At 41.1% G+C, this 16,237-nt stretch overlaps 1 protein-coding gene across 3 annotated transcripts in view; it reads right to left on the bottom strand.

Annotated features, from left to right (window-relative positions):
* NUP62 (nucleoporin 62) overlaps positions 1-16,237 on the bottom strand; it is a 65,382-nt gene that overhangs the window by 42,662 nt on the left and 6,483 nt on the right. For 2 of the 3 annotated variants that reach the window (XM_069100446.1, XM_069100444.1), the window contains exons 2-5: positions 7,773-8,067; positions 6,363-6,742; positions 4,607-4,717; positions 202-300 (exon numbers count right to left, since the gene is read on the bottom strand). In XM_069100446.1, the coding sequence (XP_068956547.1) occupies positions 202-300; positions 4,607-4,717; positions 6,363-6,742; positions 7,773-8,067 (885 nt within the window). The remainder of the gene's footprint in view (positions 1-201; positions 301-4,606; positions 4,718-6,362; positions 6,743-7,772; positions 8,068-16,237) is intronic. The other variant, XM_069100445.1, reaches the window with a different exon arrangement.

Here is a 16,237-nt window from a genome sequence, read left to right as displayed (position 1 = left end):
TGATTGATTATATCCCGAATTCAGAAGGAAAGCTGTACCACTAAGTCTGATCGAGCTGCTAATGAGAGCAGTAGCAGATGCTGGCCAGACCAAGTAGAATGGTGAATCTTAAGGCGGAAGAGACCTTCAGTTTTATGAAGAAGTTCCCAATGAAGAGTCCAGATTTAATGGATGAGATTGTTTTTAAAACTGGTGACTTACCTGAGAGGCTTGGGGCAGAAGAGACTGGAAGAGAAGAATTTGCTATGGAAGCAAACAATGTAGGCCCAGAAGTGGTGGCTGGAGCAGAAGTTGTTGCTGCTGGAAAAGAATTGGCATTACATGGATTCAAATAAAAAACAAGTCCAATCACATCCCCTGAAAACCTAAAAGCTACATAGAGTAAAAGGCTGATAGAAGAAAATGATAATACAAAAAGAGGAGGTAACCTTTTATATACAGCATTTTACAAAACAGTCTATACCCATTATTTCATTTATAGGAAACAAGGTAGAAATTAATCCCATTTTACAGATGAGAAAACAGGCTCAGAGAGGTTGACTTATACTCTTATATCACTTGCTGATAACAGGCCTAGAAAGCAGGAGGATCACAGCTCAGATTTGACTCTTAGCCACATCTTTCCATAAGCTTTCTCTAGAGGATCTACCCAATGTGTAAGAGGTTCTCCTCTCCTCTCATTCTTTTTAATAGCTCAGGAGAGCAACTGACCATTTGCACCATAAATCCTGTCTCATTCTTGCTACAAGACTACTAGCCTTTTCCAGTCGTACTGATTCAATGCTGTCTCTTACACCGGAGGGCTCAAACTTGTAGCCCGAAAAACTCCTAAGTGCAGGGTGACTCAGATTGAAATGTCAGTGGGAAATATTTAACAACATAAATAATCCAACACAACATAAATGATGTGCATTTGTGGTTTTCTAAGTCAATGTGAGGCTGGCAGGGATCCACTTCTTTTTGAGTTTGAGACCACTGTCTTCTAACACATATCATACAGAAGATATGATCTACTCATGTCCATCATGTATTTTTCCTTTCCATTGGATTACTTGTAATCCTGATTTTTCCCATGCTCCCATGCTGACGATTTAACAAGGAGGAGACCACAGATTTGTAGTCTAATTGTCACTAGAAGGGTGGGGGTGGGGTATTGAGGGAAGAGGGGAAGGGCAGTTAAATCGAAACAAAGCACTTTGGGATCATTGAAAGTAAGGTAGAGTTTTTCAAATGCAATCCAGCCAGATCTTTTCTCAATTCAACTCTGGGTACAACTTATGTCTATCTGCAGTTCCTATCCAATACATAAATACTGGTGACCCAACTCAATACTGTTTATCCAGCTATATAATTAACATGAATTAGTCATCTTTGTTTTCCTTCTATACAATAATTACAGGAATCTCTCTTGTCAGTAGTGTGGCTTTCCCAAAAGAGGCTTTGGAATGTTTTTAGGCTCAAAGTAACTAGTAGCAGAGAAGCTTAGAGAACCTCCCTGTCAACAGGACAGTCATAATCTGATTACAACATGGGAGATTTTATTCTACATATTGTTAATTTTAAAAAGGACTTTAACTTAATACAACAAAATGCAGTTGTACAAACTAGGAGAGACATAAAGGTCTAAGCAGAACCACAGAGGTAGGAGATGAGCTTTGTACAGACAGAGGGGATAGCTCTTTCTCTGAGACAGGAAGAAAGGATGGTTGGAGGTTCAGAGAAGCTTGGAGGCATAGAAGGAGACTGAGCAAGCCCATGTGGGAGGGCCAGGTTATCTGCTTCGAAAAAAAAAGATACAGAGGTAGGATTGAGGGCCTGGGAAAAGGGTCAGAACAGTCCCCAATGGAGAAGAGAATAAGTAGAAAACAAGATAGGAATGCTAAGGAGCAATAAAAGGCCCAGCTGAGGTTAAACAGCACAGATTTGGGCTAGACTGAAGCAGCATGGTTTCATACCTTTCTCTGACCATGACCAGCAGCCAGCCCAGAAGTGGGAGCAGAGCAAGATAAGGCCTGGTGTTACCTTGGGTTATCAAGAGCTATCAAAGAGGTGAAAAGTCAAGATGGGAAAGATCTTAGGGTTGTAGCAAAGCCATCTCAGAAATTGCTGGCTGTGGGGCTCAGGCTAAATGGGAAGTTAGGAGAGGCCAAAAAGGAGCAGAGAGACTTGAAAGAATAGGAGTTTCAGGAATCAGAGATTATAATGAAGGCAAGGAACAGGTGAAGGAGAAAGGGAAGGGGACAGGTAGAAGAAGAGGAAGTTGTGGTCAGGAGGGAATGTCAATGTTCAAGACCTTGAGTTCCAAGGGATGACAAGGTTGAAGGTGTGGACATTTTGGTGACTGGCTGAAGTGGAGGTAAAGATCTTTCAAGGCTGACAAATTGTGAGTCCAGGGCGTTGGAAAGGTCTTTAACTCCAAATTCATTTCCATTTGGGATATCCCATCACCTCAAATTAAACTCCTCATCTTTTCCTCCAAACAGCTCCCCCAGCCTCTCTCTGTTAATTAGGTCACCATCTGCCCATACCTAGTGGGCCACAACCTTGGAGTTGTCTAGCACTTCCCTCTCCTTCCTCTTCCATGGCCAATCATTTCCACATAATTGCTTATAGTCAGACAATTCCCATCAACTCTTCTTTCTACTTCAACATTCAGCTGGTTGCCAGAATGATCATTTCTAAACACCACTCTCCTTATCTGTTCATGAACAACAACTGACAACTCCTGAAGCCTATGAAGCTAAGTGAAAATGCCTAAGCCTGGCCAGTAAGGTCCATCAAAATCTTTAAAGGCTTCATAAATGCTGCCTCAAACTGAATCAGGCCCCACTCTCCCTAAGCGACAAGACACAGCAAGAGACTGCCTACCCTGTCCTCAATGTTCAAATTGTAAGCCAATCGAATCAAATTGCCTGGACAAACTAAATCTCAGGGCACTCAAAGGACATGCAGCTCTGACTGCTGACTAAATGTGAGTGATTTTTGAAAAACTGCAAAAGGGAGGACTAGATATGGACAAAAGCTGTCTTGAGTGTGAGAAAAGGGTAAACCACCAGCTTGTAAGTTTGACTGTCATTCCTAGCAAAATTCTATAGAGCATTATTCCAAGGAATGGCCTCTGAGAACTCTGAAATGAAAGCAATAAACCCTAAGAGGCAGCACAGGCTTAAGACCATCTAGGGCCAGACTAACTTCATTTCCCTTTTTTTTTTGGCAGGTCTAACTTTCTGGATTAGCTCTTATTTCCTTTTTTAATTAAAATGGTAGATTAGAAGAGAACCACCTACATATCACACTTGGATTTCAGCAAGTCATTTGCAAAATCTCTAATAGTGCTGTGGACAAGGTTAGAATGGATTTGGAACTGGCTGAGTGGACCCAGAGAGTCAATGGAGTGATAGTAATCCTGATGTAGGTCTGTAATTGAGCTGTATTCTTGGAAATGTTTATCACTCTCTTGGATAAAAGCACTGATGGCATGCCTGTCAAATTTGTGGATACATGAAGTTGGGAAGGATAACACACAGTATGTCAAAATGTCAGCAAGCTTAGAACAGGTCAAAGTGAGATGAAACTTATCAGGGATAAGAATAAAATCCTATATGGGCTAAAAAAAAAAAAAACCAAACCCAACACTCCCTCCTGCCCCCTCCCCAAATCCCAACATATCTGTGATTAAATTGGGTACAGGAAACATCTGCTACGGGTTTACCCAATGCAGCCTGGCAACTTGTCAGTAACTAAATGGGGGAAGTAAGGGTACATCTATCCTCAGTTCTGGGAGGTGGGGGGCTCATTTTAGAAAAGCCCCAGATTAGGAAAAGTGCCTAAAACTATGCCATATGATGAACACCTGAAGAAACTATGGCTGTCTAGCCTGCAAAAGAGGACATGAGAGCTGTCTTCAAATATTTGAAAAGCTATCCTACAGAAGAGAAAAAGAGAATTCAGCTTAATACAAGGAAAAGCTTCCTAACATCAGAGCTGTACAAAATGTAATGGGCTGCCTCAGAAGGAAGTGAATTTCCATTCAATGTCAATGGATAGCTAGGTGGCTCAATGGATAGAGGGCTGAGCCTGGAGTCAGGGAGCCCTGAGGTCAAATCTGGTCTCTGACACCCTGGGCAAGCCACTTACCTGTCTCACTTTCCTTGTCAGTCAAATGGAAGTAATAATAACACCTACCTCAGAGTTGTGGTGAGGACCTAATGAGATATTTGTAAAGAGCGTAACACAGTGTCTGACACATGGCAGACACTTAATACACATTATTTTATTGAGGTGATCAGGGTTAAGTGACTCGCCTAGGGTCATCCAGCTAATTAGTATCTGAGGCTGGATTTGAACTCCCCAAATATATTTTTAAATAATTAAACTTATATCTAGAGTCACCCATTCCCCAGTGCAAAACAACATAGTAGTACATGACCTAATTTTCTGAGGTCCTGAATATACTAGTAATGCTGCTGGGAAGGAAGAGAAACCACATTAGTAAACGGCCCCTGGATACCTCGAGTTTCCCACCCCCATTTTCCATACCTCCAAGCTCTCACTGATTCTATCAGACTGCAGGCAAGTGAGCATGCAAGCATTCCCAGTCATCTACCTGAGAATTTTGAGCCAAAAGGCAAGGCAGGTCCCTGACTGAAGCTTGAGGTCAGTGATCCAGTGGATAAAGCAGTAGACCCTGTGGAGACCAAGAATCCAAATCCTACACCTAGAGAGAAATAAAGAAACAGATATAAAAGATCAATTAATGACAGAGCACAAGCAGGTACATGTAGATCTGAAAGAAAAATGATCAACATGGCTTTATGAGCACTTTAGAGTATAGAGCTTCTAGGCAGCTATGTTTCCATCCGACACTGCCTATAGCTTGGCTATCCCTAAACTGCTGCTTTCTATACAAGGAGGTGTTAGCAAAAAGACCAGTCCATCATCAGCTCTTCCTAAAGCACACAAGGAGGAAATGGTGTTCAATATCACACCAATTATGCTACTGACAATACATATTTTTTCAGTCCAACAAAACACAATCACATCCTAGTGCCAAAGGCTGCTGTATTATGGCTACACTTATTATCTTAATCACTTGGCCTCAGAACTGGCATATTTTCAGTTGCCTAAACTGCAGCCACAGTTGGCTAACTTTTAAACACATCACTAAGGTCACTTACTTTGAACTGAAAGTAGCCTCACTCCTTCAGAGTCAAAGGTTTCAGAGACAAAGAGTTTTGCTTTTCTACAAACAGGACCTGTCCCTGGTGACTGAAAACAGTATGAAAAAAATTTCCCCACCCAACACTAAATAAATGATACAATTATAGTCAAGCAAAGCCGAGTTAATGGTCTATAACTTTATTCCTTTAGTTTCTGGCAAGAATCAAGAAAATAGGCCTCATTTCATTAGGCTTAAATGGATTTTTTAGTAGTGACAAACATTCTGACATCCAATCCCCCTCCCCCCACATTCTAAACATATTATAAATGGCTCATTTTTTACATTTCTTGTGATACCTTATCTCATTAGCTCTCATTTTTTCTTGGCCATAAACCTCTGAAATACTGCTGAATCTATAGTTTATTAAAACCCATTACAAAATCAAGTCATTATATATCTTCATTAAGAGGCTCCCCCAGCAGCTTTCCACTGCTCTGTAACATCTACCTCAAACAAGAGCCAGCTCATTTGGAATCTTATCATTAGAACTCTTTATTAAAACATCTACAATGCAATTGTCTATTTTCCTAATGACATACAGCTCTAGGGTCACCTAAAAGTGCCCTTCGTTCACTCAAAATAATGAGAGAAAAAGAAAGATAATGGATCACGTTGGGTACGATAGTTTTAGCATTATGTGTATCTCATTATAATTACCTGAAAATGGGTAACCTGGGTATAATATATATTAGCTACAAACTATGTAAACTATTAAGCAGAATGGTTTACACAAAACATCCCATTCCCCAACCATGCCAAACATCAAAGGTTAGTATGACTAGTTTTAATTTGTTCTAAAATCCTACAGTATTTACTACTGCGGTATGGTATTTTTTGCTCTGTCGCCTTGAAACTTCATTTCAGAAGTTATGTTTTAAAAAGTAACAAAGAACATACCATGGTGAACAGGAAATAGAAGCATACAGGTGTCAAAAGGACTAATGAAACAGACTAGTATACCAAGTGATCCTGGGATTTTCTCAACTTATTTAATCACCAGTTTGACTAAGTTTCAGCAATCTCCACGATGAACCCCCCTGCCCCAAATAAACTAAATCACTGTGAAAATCAACCTTAGACTCTCACAAGGAACCTTGGCTAGGCTGGCTCTCCAGGAGAGAGTGAGCAGTTGAAAGCTTACCTGTAGGCTGTCCTCCAAGGCTGAAGGCAGTATGTGGTTGTGTGGAAGTTGCTGCAGTGGAAGCTGGAGTGGCAGCAGCAAAGGTTAACCCTGTAAGTGCTGTTGGTTGACTTGCATTCCCCATTGAGCCGAGGTTAAAACCAGTGGTCCCCGTCTGGGAAGCATTTCCACTGGGGAAGGAGAATCCTATAGATGATGTAGGCTGGGTGGCGGTGGTAGTAGGAGGGCCAAAAATAAAGCCAGTAGGTGTTGAGGCCTGGTTTGACACATTGCTTGCTATGGAATTAGTTAGTGTGCTGTTGCCAAGCCCAAAGCCCCCTGTGATACCTGAAGAGAGTGGGGTGCCACTGCTGCCCAAATTTAACTTTGGTGTACTTAACCTAAATGGAGAAAGGAAATGCGTCAGAACTATGACTAAGAAAGCAACACAGAAACCCTGTCAGTTACTAAAGGGCAGTTCTTAGAGCCCACACCAAATTAAGTTAGAACTAGGAACAAATTGCACTAGATTGTTTCTCAGCTTAATACACAGAAACAGAGCCAGATCTTAGTATATTTCACAACTGCAATGGGCTAGCAAGACAGCTATGCAAGAGCCTGGCCTGCTCTGGATAAAGGAGAAAGAGCCCTCTAAACTAGGATTCGAGGGAGAAACGACTCCTAGGGTTTTCTTTAGGGTGGGGAGAAATGCTATGATTTCGGACAGACTATTTTCATAAGCTAAGTTGATATTTTAGAGAGTGAGTGGCAATGCCAAATGACAGGCATCCTATTAATTTTTCTTGGGTATCTAAAAAAAAATCTTAATGCATTTCATAAACCTAGATAATAAATGTCCGCTGCTCAGCTTGCCTTCCCAAAGAAGCGCTATCCTGGCATTCTTTAACCACAAACTATAAGATAATTGAAATGAAGGGGAAAGAAAAATTCAGGAAGGTAACTGCTCAGTTACCCCACAGGTGCCATTGAAAGGAAGCAAATGGTTCTCTAAGTCACTAAAGGGAGAGGTTGGTTCAGACTGGATTGACAAAGAAACACATTTTAAAAGGGGGGGGGGATGCTTTTTATACTGAGATACAGGAAGGAAGAGTTTTTGGTCATTACACTGATAAAGATCACTCTAGAGAGCCACAATGAGGACACATTCCAAACTCTCAGAGCCCTCCTCCTATCCTTCAGTGGGTCACAAAGAATTCTGGCTACAGACCAGCCTTCAATTTGCTTCGATCCAGAGACAGGTTTAATTTAAGAGAGTACTTAGGGGCAGAGTGGCACAACTCCAAATAGTTTTAAAAATGCCTTCCTATAAAATTGATTGACCCTTTATCCCTGCTCCAAACTGAAAGCTTGTCCTTGAGAGGTGATTATATCCATAGCTGCTTAGAGAGCCAGAAACTGTATAGCTCTTACCCTAAGGAAAACGCCGGAGTGGCGGAACCTGGAGTTGGTGTGGCCTGTGATCCAAAGCTGAAGCCTGGAGTCTGTGTAGTTGAGGCAGGGGTGGTCAGGGAGAACAAATTAGTAGCAGGCTTGCTTGCGGTAGGCTGGGAGGGAGTCCCAAAATTAAACCCTCCTCCAGAGCCAGGTGTGGAGAAAGAAAAGCCTGGTCCTGGTGTGGTGGTAGTTGTCTTTGCAGGGCCAAAGGTGAAACCACCTCCGGTGGCAGGAGATGCTCCAAAATTAAATTGACTCATGATTCCAAACCCTGGTTTAGGGGGGAGGGGGGGAGGGGAAATCAGGTCATTTTAGAAATCTAAATGAGATGAAGGAAAAAAAAACCTACCATACTATAGCAGTTGGAATTCTCAGTATGGAAAAAAAATACCTTTGGTCACAGAAAAACATATCCCCATCTAGTTCTATCTTCCTAGCTTTCTTGAGAACAATTTGAAATATATGATGCACTGACAGGAAGATCCTTAAATAACTCACTTGAGAAACAATGGAAAGCCAGTGAGCCAGATAAGACTCGTCAGTGGTATAGTACATGCAAGCTTACATGATGCTTCATTAACTGGAAAATAACAAAAATTTTCACTGGGCACCAAATGATTTTTAAGTGGGTCTCTAAATGAAAATGTTATAGCGTGACACTAATAATACTAGTTACGTCTACAAATGACAACTGAAAACATTTGTCAGTTTTAACACAGTCACTAAGATCTTAGTTTAGAACAGTGCTGAAGCTTCTACTAACCAACAGAAGTCTACCATCTAGGGCAGTATACCTGGGACAAAGTACAGGGACAGTTCTCTGGGCCCAATTCCAATAGCCCAGGATTCTGAGTTCATAGAAATCTTAAAATAGGATGAGGCCTCAGAAGTCACGTACTAAATTGGTCAAAAAGCATTTATTAAGTACCTACTATGTCTGAGCACTATACAAAGAAAGGCAAAAGACAGTCCGTGATCTCAAAAGAGCTCACAGGCTAATGGGAGAGACAACATGCCAAAGAGCTGTGTATAAACAAGCTATAAACAGGACAAATTGTAAATAATTAAAAGAAAGAAGGCACTAGAAGTAAGAGGGGTTAGGAAAGAGATAGGATTTTAGCTGGGACCCAAAAAATCCAGAAAGTGAAAATGAGGGAGAGCATTCCAAGCAAGGGGAATAGCCAGAGCAAAGGCCCAGAGCCAAAGGATGGAGTGTCTTGTTCGGGGAACAGAAGGAAGAGTAAAATGTAAGAAGACTGGAAAGGCTGAGGCAGAAGAGGTTATGAAGGGCTCTGAGGAACAAATAAAGAATTTTGTATTTGATGCCAATAGTTTTTACTGAGTAGGGGGGAACATGATCACACATGTCATTTGGGGAAAACACTTTGGTGGCCAAATGGATTGACATACTGGGGAAAGAGAGACTTGAGGCAAGCTGACCATCCATCAAGCTACTGGTGACAGCTGTTATAGTCCAGGTGAAGGTGATGAGAGCTTGCCCCAGGGAGGCGATATTATCAGAGGAGAAACTAGGGTGTGTTGGACAAATGTTGCAGAGGTGAAACCAACAAACTGGATATAGGGGAGTGAGAGATGGCATGGAGTAAGGAGGCCCCCCAGGTAGGGAGCCTAGGTGACTGGGAGGATAGTGGTGCCCTTGACAATACTAGGAAGTATTGGGGGGGCAGTTTAGGGGGAAAGATAATGGGTTCAGTTTTGGACATGTTTTCCTTAAGGTGTCTACTGGACATCTAGTTGGAGATGTCTGAAAAGCAGTTGGAGAAAGGAGAGTGGAGGTTAGGGCAGGATAGGTAGATCTGAAAATCATCAGCACAGAGATGGTCGTTTAAATCCATGAGAGTTGATGCAATTCCCATGTGAAATAGTATAGAAGGAGAAGAGAAGAGGGTTCAGGAGAAAGTGGTTGCCCAAAAACCTAGAGAGAAGAGAGTATCAAGAAAAGGCTGATTAACAGTGTCAAAGACTGGAGAAAAGTTAAGAAGAATGAGGATCGAGAAAAGGCCATGGATATGGCAATTAGGAAATCACTGGCAAAAGCCAGGTTGCAGGGAGTTAAGAGAACAACAGGAGAGGAACTAGAGGTTCTTCACAGACAGCTTTCTCAAGAAATTTAGCCACAAAAAGTAGAAGAGATATAGGACGATAGTTACTGGAGATGGAAGGATCAAATGACTTTTTTGTTTCCAGGATGGGGGCATGGTCTGTTTGGAGGCAATAAAGAAGGAGCCAGTAGAGAGAAAGACTGAAGATAAGGGAAAGAATGAGGATATCTGGCAGAGGGGGCAGTATCTTAGAGGAGACAGGATGGAACAGTATTACTTCAGCAGGAAGAGGAGGAAGGTCACCTCTTCATGTCAGACAGCAGTGAAGGCAGAGAGAGTGGCAGAAGGAATCTGAGTGAGAGGAGATGAAGAAGAGGAGAGAAAAGGGAGCTCATGGCAAATAGCCTCTATTTGATTTGTAAAATATGAGGCAAGATTCTCAGGTGAGAGAGTGCAGGGAGGGAAAACCGTGGGAGCTGCTGTGGAGAGAGGGAAAGTGGACTGTCTAGCAGCAGTGAGGGCCCAGTTGAGGTTCTGTACCATAAATTGGTAGGGGACCCAGTCAGAGAATGGTTGTGATTGTTCCCCACCTTCATTCAGCAGCATGTATGTAGGAACAAAGGCAGTAGATGGTGGGAGCGATCCAAGTCTAAGGTTTGACACAGCACGATAGGATAGTGTAGAGTTGAACTGGTTGACCAAGTGGTCAAGATGGGGAAAAGAGGAGGGAGAGGCTAGTGCAAAGGAGATGGCTTCAGAGAGAACTAAGGGGTTAGAGGGTCACAGGGTGGATAAAGAATAGGGTTTGGCATAAGTAGGCTGAGGGAGAAGAGGAAAGTCAATAAGGAAATTTCAGAGTTCATGAACATGGTGATGGTGCATTTATGGGTGATGGCAAGATCAAAGACAACTATTTCTATGTGTGGGTAAGGTCGGGTGGAGGAAGAGGTTATGGGAGATAAGTAGGTTTAGGAACTGGGTGGTGTGGGTGTTTGAGGGAGTATCAATATGTATGCTGAAATCCCCTATTATGAGGGCAGGAGTAAAGGAAGAGAGAAAGATTGTGAGTCAGCTACAGAACTCACTGAGGAAGGAAGGGAAGTGATCTGGAGGTCTGTAGACAACCACTATCAGGATTTTGACTGGGTGGAAGATGTGGATTGTATGGATTTCAAAGGAGGAAAGGTTACTGAATGACAGTGGTAAGGAGAGAACTGAGAGCAAGGAATATTCCCACTTAAGAACAAATAGTGTACTTAAAACCAAGGTCTGGGATGTAAATACTTTAATGCTGTGAATGTACATATGGTATGTGATTGTAAAGAAATGAGATTGGTATTTTGTTTAAGGATCTTTTTTTTTTTGGTTTTACATTTAAATCCCCTAAAACTTGGCTGCCCAAATGAGTGCTTTCCTTCAAAGTAATCAGTGAGAGGCTCCTGTTCCTCTAATGAAGTCACCAGACATTCATGAGGCCAGGCCAAGTAGTGGGGAGTGCCAGACCTGAAATCAGGAAGACATGAATTCCTTATCTGTAAAAAGTGGATATGAAGAGCATCCATAGCCCAGGGTTGCTCTAAGGATCAAATATCTGTAAAATCTAATATCTGTAAGCAAATTGCTTTGAAAACCTCCAGGTGCTATAGAAACATTGGCTATTATTACTAGGAATTCCTTAAAGAGGTGGTCCCAAAAGTCCTAGTAGTTTTAAGGTATTAAAGCTTAACAATCCTGAAATATACACACTCTTGTTAGTTAACCTTTATTAAAGCTTAAAATGGCACTAAAAGGTTTGGGACATCTAGCATTTATGTGAAATATTTTAAGTACATGTATGGTTATTGAAAAGGTAATTGTCGCTGTTGATTCCTCATTCATCTCCTTCAATTATGTGTATGATTGCCCTTAGCATGAAAATATTTCAAAGATTTAGGGACACTACCTAAATTAGTCAGCACCACCAAACTGAAAATGCCAAATGTCCTATCCACAGAGATGAATCTTTCCTCTTCATGTCTTTGGATTTCGTTTTCTTCATCTTTTTCTTTTTAGCCTCATTCCTTACTGAGAGCAAATGTATGCAACCTGGCACAGGATGGTTAGAGAATGCACTCTGAAATCAGTCCTCACCTCAGCTTCACACTGGCTATGGGACTCTGGGTAAGTCGCCCCAGCAAGGCTAGAAAATTCAGATTAGATGGGTGCTGGCCTTCTCAGGTGGGATTTTCTAACAGAGCTCCCTAAACCAGAAGTGTAACCCGATTGAGATACAATTGGGAAATGTTTAACAAAGTAAACAAAAATACAAAACAACATAATGTTAATTTGTGGATTTCTGAGTCAACATGTGATGAAAGAGATCTGTTTCTACTTGAATATGACATCACTTCCCGACAACAAATTAAATCTTGAGTCCAAACCAAATCCAAACCAAACTTTAGCATGGTGTGGGAGAAGAGATAGTTTTTACTTTTCAGTCAAAAACCAAAAATAAGGAAAAAATGCATATTGCCCAGTCTAAGTAAGACACACAGCAGTAAACAGGACAACTGAACAAGCATTTGTTAAGATCTGATTATGGGTAAATCCCACAGTGGCATCAGACACACTAGGAGCCAGGAAGCTGGAAAGGAAGCAATAGGTCCCTGCCCTAAAGGAGCTAAATACAAAGTAAACACAGACAGTCCATCACAAAGTCACATCAAAGAGTTATAAGAAAAAGGGACCACTAAGGGGGTGGGGATAGAGGAGGGTTAAGGGATTCAGGATTACCAGAACAGGGCTAAGAAGAAAGCAGGGGCTTCTAAGAGATGGAGATGAGGAAGGAATGAATTCCAGGCTTAAGGGGTAATGGAATGCAGTGCATTAGGAAAAGCCCAGAAGCCACTTTGAAGAGTATATTGCAGGGAAGTAATATGAAACAAGACTGAGAAGGGTGCTTGGAGCCCTTCTGTGGTGGACTCCAAAAGCCCAGCTAAGGCTTTTGTTTTTACCCTAAAGGTAATAGGGAGCCAGTGATTTCTTAGTAGGAGACTAACATGGTTAGGTCTGTGACTCAGAAACATTGATTCGATAGCACCCAGAAGGTTGGCTGGAGAATAAGAGAATGGAAGCAGGAAGACCATTTAGGAGGTAATTAAAAAATATTTTAAAAGGACAATAGTTTAAGCAAGGGGTAATAAGGGCCTGATGTGCACAGGCTAAGTAAGTGTAGACAATGTTGTGGGGACAGAATTGGTAAGACTTGGCAAACTCCCATGGGGGATAATGAATCAAGCCTTTCTTCTGTGCCAGGCTGTATGTTGGATGCTAGGGCTATAAAGACTCAACGAAGGAAATAAGAAGTGATCGTTTCTCTATGGGACAAGTACTCCCTAGATAACTGAGATTGGGAATCTGGATGACTAGAAGTATTGTGGTGTCATCGTGAGAAATGGCTAAGCCTGGAGGAATGGCATGGGGTTTTGGACTATTTTGGCCACGTTAAAGTTTGAGATACATGCAGATGGAGACCTCTAATAGGCTGTTTGTATTGCCGTGAAGTTCAGGAAAGAGATCAGGGTTGCAAATGTAGATTGAGGGGAGGGGGAGAGGAGTCATCTATACAGAGAATAAAACCAGGGAAGCTAAACTTCGATCTTCAAGGGACAGGATACAGTACAGCAAGAGAAGGAGAGTGGGACAAGGACATGGGGGGTAGGAGTAGCCTCACTTAGGAAATGGGAGAATCCTGACTGGGAAAAAAAAAAGCAGACAGGAGAACTAGGAGAGCTGAATCATAGAAGGAAGCCACAGGAGAAGGGAGCAGGGAAAGGACAAGAAATACAAAGTTGTAAAGAGGTCAAAGAAAAGGAGGACTAAGAAGCCGTTATGTACATATTCTGGAAAGGTGTTTCAGATGGACAAAGAGTTAGGGGCCTAGGACTCAGCAGCAGGAAATCACCGAATGTTTTCAATGATTTTAAATTGGTAGTTTCTGTCAAAGTTCATCTAACATCAATATTCTTCCACTGAAGCTATAGGGTTACAAATCGTGGACCACAAAGTTCTTGGAAAAAAGTTACAAAGGAGTAATGAAAAGAAACACCACAGGTACAAGTTTAGGTTGGTTACAATGCATTACAGTGACTTCAGAGGGAGAAGAGAGAGTGAAAGAGAAATACTAAAGGAATGAGAGTAAAGCCATAATCTCATTGGCTCAAGTATATTTTGCCCATTTAAAGGGCCATTTTTATGCTGCATTTTCTTCTTTATTCAATCTGTTTCAATACCTCTATAACTAGCATCCCCTTAATAGAAGATCAGTATTCTAGCAAACATGGAAAATTGTAAGTAAAGCAACTTACAAAAGGGAAATCTTTTAAGTGGTTTTCATTGGACAATAGAAAATAAGTGAAAACCACCTGAAAGGGTTTACCTCATACTCATCGAGCTGGCAAAGATGATAAAAGATACTAAGTGTTGGAGGGATTTTGGAAACACTGATACAATGTGAAATTACATTAGAAAAGTTACTAAATTGTCATAGCCTTTGATCCTGTAATCTCATCACTGGGCATATACCTCAAGGAGGTACAATATAACAAAATATTAGTAGCGACATTGTTTTGTGGTAGGAAAAAAACTGGAAACGAAGTGGGTGCTCAGAGGCTGGGAAATGGTCAAATGGTGGTATGTCACTGCAGCACAACTAAGGAGGCAGGAGGAATTCAGAGAAACTTGCAAGGGCTCACATAAACTGAAGGAGAGAGAAGTCATTTGAGGTTACATAAGTTTCTATTTCTAGCGTTTTGTAGTTGTATTCATATGTAACGTGTGATATGGTAGTTTAACTAGGAACTATTTATGTACTTTGTAGTTATTTTGAATTGGAATGTCTCCTAGGTTAGATTCCCCTGGGTTTTTCTTAGTACTGTACAATAGCAATTTTCAGACTTTGTGGCCTCAGGACCCTTTTTACTCTTAAAAATGATCAAGGAGAGTCCAAAGAGCAAGTTTATGTGGGTGGCATCTGACAACATTTACCACATTAGAAATTAAAATGTCTTATAATTATGAAATAAGTTTTGCCCCATGGACCCAAGGATTTGTGACAGCTTTGGGCATCTAGATGGTGTAGTGGTTAGAGTGCAGGGTCTGAAGTCAGAAAGAGTTCAAATCCAGTCTCAGTTCCTAGCTGTGCAACCCTGAGCAAATCAATTAACTTGTCTGCCTCGGTTTCCTCAAATGTAAAATAGGGAAAATAATAGCATCTACCTTGCAAGGTTAATATGAGGATAAAATGAGGTATTTGTAAAGTGCTTAGAATAATACCTGGCACATAGTAAGAACTTAATAAATGCTCGTTTCCTTCTTTTCATCCTCTGAAAGGGAGTTCCGGGATCCCAACATGCCCAGACTACACTTTGAGAACTGTACAGAAATGCTGATTTAAGATTAATTTTCTACCTTGCTGAAGTTGAGAGACAAACATTGATCGGTTTGTTTTTTAAATTTTCATTTCAAATTCTCTCCCTCCACTCCCTCCCTTGCCCATTGACAAAAAAAGAAATGGAATACTTAAAACACATATGAAGTTATGTAAAACATATCTCCCCATTAGCCATGGAAAGAGAGAGACAGATAGACAGACAGACACATGCTTCGATCTGCACTCTGAGGCCATACTTCTCTATCTGCAAGTGCATAACATTTTTCATCATGACTCCTTTGGCGTTGTGGTAGATCCCTGTATTGAACAGTTTGCTAGGTCTTTCACAGTTGATAATCTTTACAATATTGCTGTTACTGTGTACATTGTTTTCCTGGTTTTGCTCACTTCACTTGGCATCAGTTCATCTAAGTCTTCCCAGATTTTTCTGAAACATCTGAAAAATCACTTCTTATGGCACAATTCATAAACTATAACTTGTTCCTCAAGTGATGGGCAGCCTCTCATTTTCTAATTCTTTGCCACCCCAAAAAGAGCTGCTATATTTTTGTACATGCGGGTCTCTTTCCTTTTTCTTTCATACCTTTGGTGAGTAGACTTAGTAGTGGTATTGCTCTCAAAGTAGTTTTATAGCTTTATGGGAACAGTTCCAAACTGCTTTTTAAACAGTTCCACCAACAGTGCATTACTATACCTATTTTCTCACATCCCCTCCAGCATTTATTTTCCTTTTCTGACATCTTAGCCAACCTGAAGGGTGTGCATTATTCTAATTATTAGTGATTTGGTGCATTTTTTCATACGGAACATTGATAGCTTCGACTTCTTCTGCAAACTGCCTGGTTATATTCCTTGACATTCAGATGGGGAATGGCTCATATTTTTATAAATTCGGCTCAGTTCCTTATATATCTGAGAAATGAGACCCTTATCAAAGAAACTTGCTG

This window comes from Petaurus breviceps, unplaced genomic scaffold (genome assembly GCF_028583685.1).
Source record: "Petaurus breviceps papuanus isolate PSGF00001 unplaced genomic scaffold, PetGlider_PUasm1.0 400, whole genome shotgun sequence".
Lineage (NCBI taxonomy): Eukaryota > Metazoa > Chordata > Mammalia > Diprotodontia > Petauridae > Petaurus > Petaurus breviceps.
The sequence above is the reverse complement of the archived record's forward strand: the minus strand, read 5'-3'. Positions and strand labels throughout refer to the sequence as shown.